General features: G+C 40.2%; 1 protein-coding gene across 1 annotated transcript; it reads right to left on the bottom strand.

Annotated features, from left to right (window-relative positions):
• Positions 1-3,964: 3,964 nt before the first annotated feature.
• On the bottom strand, positions 3,965-5,935 carry DEFB128 (defensin beta 128). Its single transcript, XM_054466855.2, has 2 exons — positions 5,799-5,935; positions 3,965-4,342 (listed from the first exon to the last, which is right to left on the bottom strand). The coding sequence occupies exons 1-2, from the start codon at positions 5,845-5,847 to the stop codon at positions 4,110-4,112; spliced, it is 282 nt and encodes a 93-aa protein (XP_054322830.1). The 5' UTR covers positions 5,848-5,935; the 3' UTR covers positions 3,965-4,109.
• Between the last annotated feature and the right edge of the window lie 4,245 nt (positions 5,936-10,180).

The raw sequence follows: 10,180 nt of genomic DNA, 5'->3' as shown, positions 1-10,180 counted from the left end.
AACCAACAACTACTTAGAAGGATAAAGAAGGGCATTATGTGACAATAAAGGGTTAAATTCAATAAGAAGACTTAACTATCCTAAATATATATGCACCCAATATTGGAGCATCTAGATTCATTAAAAAAACTACTTCTAGACCTATGAAAAGACTTAGCCACATGATCATATTGGGGGACTTCAACACCCCACTGACAGCATTAGATAGATGATTGAGGCAGAAAACTAACAAAGAAATCCTGGACTTAAACCTGACACTTGACCAATTCAACTTAATAGACATCTACAGAATATTCCATCCATCAACCACAGAATATATATTCTTCTCATCTGCACATGGAACAGACTCCAAGACTGACCACATGCTAGGCCATGGAATAACTATCAACAAATTCAAAATACCAAAATAATGCCAACCAAACTCTCAGACCACAGTGGAAGAAAATAGAAATCAATACCAAGAACCTTCAAAACCACACAATTACATGAAAATTAAACAACTTGCTCCTAAACCACTTTTGGATAAACAACAAAACTAAGGCAGAAATTTAAAAATTCATTGAAATAAATGAAAACAGAGACATAGCATACCAAAATCTCTGGGATGCAGTGAAAACAGTTTTAGAAAGAAAGTTTATAGCACTAAACACTGACCTTGAAAAGCTAGAAAGATCTCAAATTAATGATATTACATCACACCTACAGGAACTAGAAAAACAGAAACAAACTAACCACCAAGCTAGCAGAAGAAAAAAAATAACTAAAATCAGTGTAGAACTGAATGAAATTGAGGCTCAAAAATCCATACAAAGACTCAACGAAATTACAAGTTTGTTTTTTTAAGGGATAAACAAGATCAATAGACCACTATTTTTTGTTAGTAGATTAACAAAAGAAGTGAGAAGATCCAAATAAGCACAAATAGAAACAACAAAAGTGACATTACAACAGAAATATGAAAGAGACTATTATGAGCACCTCTATGCACACAAACTGGAAAATCTAGAGGAAGTGGATAAATTCCTGGAAACATACAACCTCCCAAGATTAAACCAGAAAGAAACTGAAACCCTGAACAGACCAATAACAAGTTCCAAAATTGAATCATCAATTAAAAACCTACTAACCAAAAAAGGCCCTGAACCAGATGGATTCACAGCCCAATTTTACCAGACATACAAAAAACAGCTGGTACCAATTCTACTAAAACTATTTCAAAAAAGCAAGAAGAAAGATACCTCCTTAACTCATTCTACAAATTAGGCATCACTCTGGTACCAAAACCTGGCAAAGACACAACAAAAAAAGAAAACTACAGGACAATATCCCTGATGAACAAAATGCAGAAATCCTTAATACTAGCAAACTGAATTGAAGATTACTAAAAAAAAAAAAAAACAGTTAATTCACCATGAGCAAACAGACCTCCCTCTTGGGATGCAAGGTTGGTTCAACATATGCAAATGAACAAGTGTGATTTACCACATAAACAGAATTAAAAACAAAAACTATATGATCATCTCAATAAATGCAGCAAACCTTTTGATAAACCCAACATCCCTTCATTTAAAAACTCCTCAACAAACTAGGCATCGTAGGAACATACTCAAAAATAATAAGAGCCATCTATGACAAACCCACAGCCAGCGTCATGCTGAATGGGCAAAAACTGAAGGCATTTCCCTTGAGAACTGGGAATGCTTTCTGGAACATTCCAGTTCTCTGGAACATTCCCAGGAATGCCCACTCTCACCACTCAGATTCAACCTACTACTGGAAGTGCTTGCCAGAGCAATCAGGCAAAAGGAAGAAATAAAAGGCATCCAAATAGGAAAAGAAGAAGAAATCAAGCTAACTTTCTTCATTAACAGCAGATTATATGCTTAGAAAACCTTAAAGCCTACACCAAAAGACTCCTGGAACTGATAAATGACTTCAGTAAAGTGTCAGGATACAAAAATCAAGTACAAAAATTAATAACATTTCTATACACCAGTAATGTTCAAGCTGAGAGTCAAATCAAGAATGCAATCCCATTTTCAATAACCACACACTCAAAAAAAAAAAGCCTAGGATTTTTTTCTAACTAAGAAGGTGAAAGATCTCTTCAGATTCAGGGAGAATTATAAAACACTGCTGAAAAAAATTATAGATGTCACAAGCAAATGGAAAAACATTCCATGCCCATGGGTTGGAAAAATCGATATCATTTCAACGGTCATTCTGCCCAAAGCAATCTACAGATTCAATGTTATTCCTATCAAACTACCAAAGCCATTTTTCACAGAATTAGAAACAATTATCCTGAGTTCTTATGGAGTCAAAAAAAGAGCCTGAATAGGCAAAGCAATTCTAAGCAAAAAGAACAAAGCCAGAGGCATCTAATTACCCATCTCAAACTACACTATAAGGTTACAGTAACTGAAACAGCATAGTACTGATACAAAAACAGACATATAGACCACAGGAACAGAATAAAGAATCCAAAAATAAAGCTGCATGCCTACAGCCATCTGATCTTTGACAAAGTCAACAAAAATACGCAATGGGAAAAGGGCTCCTTATTCAATAAATGGTGCTGGGATAGCTGGCAAGCCACATATAGAAGAATAAAACTGGACCCCTCCTCTCACCATATAAAAAATTAACTCAAGCTGGATTAAAGATAGAAATGTAAGAACTCAAATTACAAGAATCCTAGAAGACAACCTAGAAACACCGTTCTGGACACAGGTCTTGGGAAATAATTTATGACTAAGTCCTCAAAAGCAATTGCAACAAAAACAAAAATTGACAAGTAGGACCTAGTTAAACTAAAGAGCTTCTGCACAGCAAAAGAAACTATCAACAGAGTAAAAAGACAACATACAATGGGAGAAAATATCACAAACTATGCCTCTGACAAAGGTCTAATATCAAGCATTTATAAGGAACTTAATTCAACAAACAAAAAGCAAATAGCCCCATTAAAAAGTGCACACAAGACATGAACAGACACCTCTAAAAAGAAGACATACAAGTGGACAACAAATATATGAAAAAATGCTCAGCATCGCTAAACACCAGAGCAATGCAAATCAAAATCACAATGAGATAATCTCTTTACACCACTTAGAGTAGTTATTACTAAAACATCAAAAAACAACAGACGCTGGCAAGGCTGCAGAGAAAAAGGAATGCTTATACACTGTTAGTGGAAATGTAAATTTGTTCAGCCACTGTGGAAAGAAGTTTGGAGACTTCTCAAAGAACTTAAAACATAACTACCATTCAACTCAGCAATCCCATTACTGGGTATATATCCAAGAGAAAATAAATTGTTCTACCAAAAAGATGTATGCACGTGTATGTATGTTGATTGCAGCACTATTCATTATAGCAAAGACATGGAATCAGCCTAGGTTCCTATCAACAGTGGATTGGATAAAGAAAATGTGGTACATATACACAATGGAATACCATGCTGCCATAAAAAAATAAAATTATGTCTTTTGCAGCAACATGGATGCAGCTGGAGGCCATTATCCTAAGCGAATTAACACAGGAATAGGAAACTTAATACCATATGTTCTCACTAATAAGTGGGAGCTAAACATTGAGTACACATTGACATAAAGATGGGAACAACAGACACTGGGGACTAATAGAGAAGGGAAGGAGGAGAGGGGAAAGGGTTGAAAAACTAACTGTTGGGTACTATATTCAGGACCTGAGTGATGGGATCAATTGTACCCCAAACCTCAACAACAAACAGTACGCCAATGTAACAAATCTGCACATGTAACCCTGAGGCTAAAATAAAAGTTGAAATTATTTTCTTAAAAATGGAAAGGCTAAATTCCACCTCTACCAATATGTTTACTTAATTTTTATATCCTACATCTTACTGGTATAAAACCAGGAACATGACAACCATTCATGTTTGAAGTATTCAAAAAATGAGTGACTATATCAATAAATGAACTCAGAGGAAAGCACAGGACTTTATTATGTGGGGAATCAGGTTCACAGAAGGAAGTAGATGAATCTTTTGCTGCAGGCTGCTGGATTAGGCAGCACTTTTTATTTAGGAAGAGTGGAGACCAGCGAGACAAGGGCTTGATTTAGGATTAGACTGTGAAAATGGTGACGGTGGGCAAGATGATGTAATCCTGCTGCACGCTCAGCTTCTCACCAGAATGTTGATGTGGCTTCTTAAATGACACATGTTCTTTCTCTTCTTCATAATTAATGCAACATAATTTCCCACTTAGACATCCTATTTCGTATCTTTCTCCCACCTTGCATTTCTTCCTGCAATAGCCTGTTACATTATTGAAGCATTTTTTGAGTCTTGCCCCATCTGTGCATAGGAAACAACATTGAACCAAGGTTAGTGCGTAAGGAAGAGCAGAAGAGGTAGGTATATGGTTCCCCACAAGTCATGGCCTCCTATGGTCCCAAGTGAACATTATGCTGATAAAAGGAAACTCAGAGGCTCCTCCTTGAAAAATATCCCAAATTAAGGACATTCAAAAGCCCAGGCTCTCAGCCAATTTCCAGTTGCCTCTGAGAACATTAGAACTGATATGACAAAAGAGAAGAGAGAACTCAATTCGTGGTTATCAACCAGAGCCAAGTCCCACCCCTAGGACCCTGGCAAAGCTGACTCCCTCCACCAAGCTCCAAAGTCAGCACTCTCTCAGCTCCACCTCAGTCTCATGTCCCCAGAGACGGCTAACATGTCACCATGCACGCAAGACATGTCACCATTGGCACAACTCAGAGCCAAAGCAACTTTTGAAAGAACATCACAAACAAGACTTTTTAACTTAATTCGGTTTCACACTCACTGATATGGGCAACAGAAATCTCCCTTTGGCAAGATCTCACGGGTCGCAGCAACAGGTGCTATTGAGAACTGCTTCCCTTAACCTGGCTCCTCCTGTCTGTCACTCATCACACGCCCCTTGATCTCAGATAAATGTGTTGCCCAGGGATCAAATTCAATTCCATGAATTTGGCTCTAGAGAGCCACATTGTCACCTACTCAGAGTAATGCATTGAAATTCTAAGTCTCTTGTTTCTAATCCTTATTTGCCCCTCTACCCAAAATTTGAACAAGCCCAAAGAATAAGGTTGGAGAAGAGAGACATACTCTCCCTATCCTAAACTTCAGAATCAGGGAACATCTTTGAGGGTTAGAGGAGTATATTTTGGGGCCACAAAAATATAATATGCCTTCTTCCTAGCAAGAGAGAAGGGAACTCTCACTGACAGGGCTTCTATGATGAACTTTGTGCTTTGTGCTTGTAAGTTCATGTAATCTGTACATCAAATAGAATCATGAAATATAGTCATTATACTCCTTGACAGATGAGAAAATTGAGATTAAAAGGAAATAATGTGCTTAATTCATACAACCCATCAATGATGAAGACATTTTAACCTCATATTGACATGACTCCAAAATGTGTGCTATTTTAATTACTGTTGTAGTACAGGCTGAAAATGAATTTGAATGGAAAAGGGAATGGCCAGGCTCTCAGGTGAAAACTGTGTCCAGCATTATAAAGATAATTCTAGATGATGAGTTCACGGATACCTTTGAAGAGGACTCCTGAGAGTCCACTATAGCCCTGACCTCCTCTTACCTCCTTGGGTGCCTCTCTTCTAAGGCATAGACTCAAGTCAGGCAACCAGGAGAATGGGTACTTTTTTATGATTTTGGCCAAATATAAATAATCCTGAAAGTCCTGTTCCCACTCTTACAAATAGTAATATCTCTTAGGATGTTATAGTACATTTGGACAAGTTACCTGTGAGTACCTCAAACAGCAGAATAATGAGAACCAGAAACAGCTTCATATTTACAGACTTCCCAAGAGAAAGAGGCAGCAGAACTTTGTCCAGTGGTCTGTGTGCCACAGGTCTTTTAAGATGACCCAGAGTTTTGACAGCTATCAGCGCTCGGAGCTCTCATTTTAACCCGCACAGACAGACAGGAATTCCAAGTCCACCCCCCTAACACACACACCTACATCCCCAAATATGGAGCTCACAGTCACAGAGTGTTCCACCATATCATCCCTCCTCCCCCTTCCTCAGGATGTGCGCCCCTAGAGAGCAGGAACTATGACTTTCCGTCTAAGCTTTCAACCCATTTGGGTCAAGGTTGGTTGGTCGTGGGCCGTGGGTTGTGTGGGATAATCCTGTCTTATTCCTATTGTTCCAGTGTTCCATCTGGCTACTGCTGCCTCTCACAAAACTAACCCAGTTTGGAAGATAAATTAAGTCATTAGTCAACACAGAAGCATATTCAACAATAATGTTTTTAATGTATAAAGCTTCTAGATAGTCATTCTAGGAGTAAGATTGCTTTTAGGTTTGGCTAGATAAATTGATATTATTTGAGAGTTTCCCATAAAGACTTGTCCATCTAGTAGAGCAAAATTCAACAACTGAAATTCTTCAAAAGATCAAATCTCCTTAGCACAGCACTCAACTTATTATAAACTGGTCTCTGCTCTCCTCTCCTGGGACATTTTATGGAAACATCTATGTTTCTCCCAAACTAGTGGGTACACCTTCCTGAACTTTTACTTCCTTAATCTGTTTCTTTTCACATTTAAATCCCTCTTTACAAATTATATTACACTCCCCATCCCCTCCATATAATTGGTGCTAGTGAACTCCTAGTTTTCCTTCAAAACCAAGTTCAATCATCTCTATATAAGTGAAAGTTTCCCTGGCCCAACTAAACAGAGCTGAAAACTCTCTTCTTTGCACCATCACTGTATTTGTACATATTTTTGTTGATGGTCACATTATGTCATGTTCCAATTATTTGTTTATCTGCAATAGTCTGCAGATCCATAAAGGGCATGTCTCTGGTCTTATTTGACTTGGAGTTCTTTTTTTTTTTTTTTTTGCAGTTGCAAGATTTAACAGAGTGAAAACAGAGCTCCCATACAAAGGGAGGGGACCCAAAGAGGTTAGCCGTTGCCGGCTCGAATGCCTGGGTTTATATCCCAATCATTGTCCCTCCTGCTGTGCTCTCAGGCAATAGATGATTGGCTATTTCTTTACCTCCTGTTTTTGCCTAATTACCATTTTAATGAGCTCTCTTTCCTACCTGATTGGTCGCATGTGAGCTAAGTTGCAAGCCTCGTGTTTAAAGGTGGATGCGGTCACCTTCCCAGCTAGGCTTAGGGATTCTTAGTCAGCCTAGGAAATCCAGCTAGCCCTGTCTCTCAGTACCCCCTCTCAACAGGAAAACCCAAGTGCTGTTGGGGAGGTTGGCCGACGACCACTCTAACTGCTTCCTCCTGAATTGGGGCATAGTAGGGGTTGTGCAGTTGAGATTTCCTCAGGAGGGGTGCCTTCGATGTCATTAACATCAGAGCATGGGCTAGCAGGCCAGTCCAAGGGTCCATGGTACATCTTAGTCATGGACGGCATCTGGGGCTCCATTTGAAGAATGATTTGTAGTTTTACAGCTTTGATTCCGGAAAAGACAAACTTAACAAGGAGGTTAAAGATACAGGGATTGAAATGCATGGCCTGCAGTGCAGGGGATTATTTCTTTGGCACACTTTACAGGCCCTGACTATCTATTTGATAGTTTTGAATAGGCCTGGTCCAGTAAATAATAATTTGGCCATCTGATAGGTGCTATCAATGCCTAAGTGAAAGATTTGGTAAAGGGTTTTAAGTAATTTCAATTGGTTAGCTGCAGGCAAAAGTATTTTTTCTTCTTTGGTGGCTAGCCACCCTGAGGGGAGGAAAGTATGTCCTCTTGAGGTTCCCCATTCTATTTCTTCTGCTGAGTACTGGGGCTTGGTTTCCTGGAGGGGGTTACCCCACACTAGGGGTCCTTCTATAAGCATTTCTAATGGAGGGTCCTGTCTTGTGGCTATTTTGGCTTCAATATCTGCTTGGCGGTTCCCTTCTATTTCCCTTTCCTTTTTTTTTTTTTTTTTAATGACCCCGGCAGTGTACGACTGCCACCTCTTTAGGTTTCTGTACAGCAAATAATAATCTCCTAATGGCTTCTTGATGTTTGATAGGTGTTCCCTTGGAAGTTAGGAATTCCCTTTCTCTCCGTATTGCTGCGTGGGCATGGAGAACTAGGTAAGCATATTTAGAGCCTGTATATATATTTACCCTTTTTCCTTCTCCTAATTCTAGTGCCGTAGTGAGGGCTATTAGTTCTGCCAGCTGAACACTAGTTCTTGGAGTGAGGGGATTACTTTCAAGTATTCCATTATCACTAACCACTGCATACCCCACTTTTCAAAGTCCTTTTTCTACAAAGGAACTTCCATCAGTATACAAGTTGAGGTCAGGATCAGTCAAGGGAACCTCTAAAGGGTTCCCTTGAGCGGCGTAGGTTTGAGCAATTACTTGTTTACAGTTATGTTCTATCTTTTCTCTATTGTCTGGAAGAAATGTGGCTGGGTTAAGAGTTGCACAAGTGCACAGTTGCAGCACTGGCCCTTCAAGTAATAGTGCCTGATATTTAAGTAAACGGTTGTCTGACAGCCACAAGTCTCCTTTAGCAGTGAGTATGCCATTCACATCATGAGATGTCCACACAGTAAGATCTCTTCCCAGTATTAGTTTAACTGCTTCAGATACTAAGACTACTACTGCCACCACTACCCATAAACAATGAGGCTAACCCTTTGCCATTACATTGATTTCCTTACTTAGGTATGCCACGGGTTGCAAGCTCATCCCTCAGACCTGTGTAAGGACTCCTAGAGCTATTCCTGTTTTTTTCTGTGACTTATAAGGAAAAGTCTTGCCCCTTTGGCAAGCTTAACACTGGGGCTTGGGTTAGGGCCTTCTTTAGGGCCTGGAAAGCCGCTTCTGCTTCAGGTGTCCATCTTACTAAATGGGTATTTGCTTTCTGAGTTTCCTTAATTAGTGTATATAATGGTCTGGCTATTTCGCCGTACCTGGGAATCCATATTCGGCAGAAACCTGTTATGCCAAGGAATCTTTTAGTTGCTTTAGGGTTTTGGGATGAGGATCAGCCAGTATAGGCTGGATATGTTCCTCACTGAGGGCCCTGGTGCCTTTGGATAATTTTAGCCCTAAGTATTTAACCTGCTGTGAGCAGAACTGAGCCTTCAGTTTGGAAACCTTGTAGCCACAGGTAGCAAGGAAATTTAAGAGTGCTTGGGTGGCTTGATGGCACAAGGTTTCTGAACGGGCAGCTAAAATTAAATCATCCATGTACTGAAGGACAAGAGTGTCCAGGTATGTATGAGAACTGGCTCAAGTCTTGGGCTAATGCCTGGCCAAATAGATGGGGGTTATCTCTGAACCCTTGGGGTAAAACAGTCCAGGTGAGTTGAGACGTTGGGTTTGAAGGATCTTCAAAGGCAAACAAGAATTGAAGGTCAGGATGTACAGGGATGCAGAAAAAGGCATCCTTAATGTCCAGGACTGTAAACCACTCTGCTTCCTCTGGTGTTTGGGAAAGCAGAGTATAAGAGTTATAGGTATAGGTGGGTATGGAGCGACAACGGCCTCATTGATAATCCTGAGATCTTGCACTAACCTCCACTGTCTGCTGGGTTTCTGTACTCCTAAAATTGGAGTACTGCAGGGGCTATTGCATGGTTTTACTAGGCCTTGGGCTTTTAGGTCCTTAACAATCTTTTGGAGTCCTTGTTGGGCCTTGGGTGTAAGGGGGTACTGCCTTTGGTAGGGAAAGGAGGTGAAATTCTTTAGTTTAACTTGAACAGGACAGGCATTCTTTGCTCATCCATGTTGTCCTTCTGTTGCCCAGACTTCAGGATTAATTCCTTCCTCAAGCAGGGGGACAATAAACGGGTGTTCCTTCTCCTATGTTCAGGTGTATAATGGCCCCTGCTTTTGCTAGAATGTCTCTCCCTAACAAGGGATTTGGGCTTTCAGGCATAATTAGAAAAGCATGTGAAAAGTTCCCCAGTCACAACTTAGTGGCTGGGAGAAGTATCTAGTGACTGGCTGTCCTAGGACCCCTTGAATAGTGACAGATCTGGAGGACAGTTGTCCGGGACAGGACAGTAAGACTGAGAAGGCTGTGCCAGTGTCCAGGAGACAGTTAACCTCTTGGCTCTCAATGGTCAAGCATACCCGGGACTCTGTGAGGGTGATGGCATGGGCTGAAGCTTGCCCTGGGCACCCTCAGTCCTGCTGCTCGATC

Source organism: Pongo pygmaeus, chromosome 21 (genome assembly GCF_028885625.2).
Source record: "Pongo pygmaeus isolate AG05252 chromosome 21, NHGRI_mPonPyg2-v2.0_pri, whole genome shotgun sequence".
Taxonomy (NCBI): Eukaryota; Metazoa; Chordata; class Mammalia; order Primates; family Hominidae; genus Pongo; species Pongo pygmaeus.
Note: the sequence above shows the minus strand (reverse complement) of the source record. Positions and strands in the feature narration are given on the sequence as shown.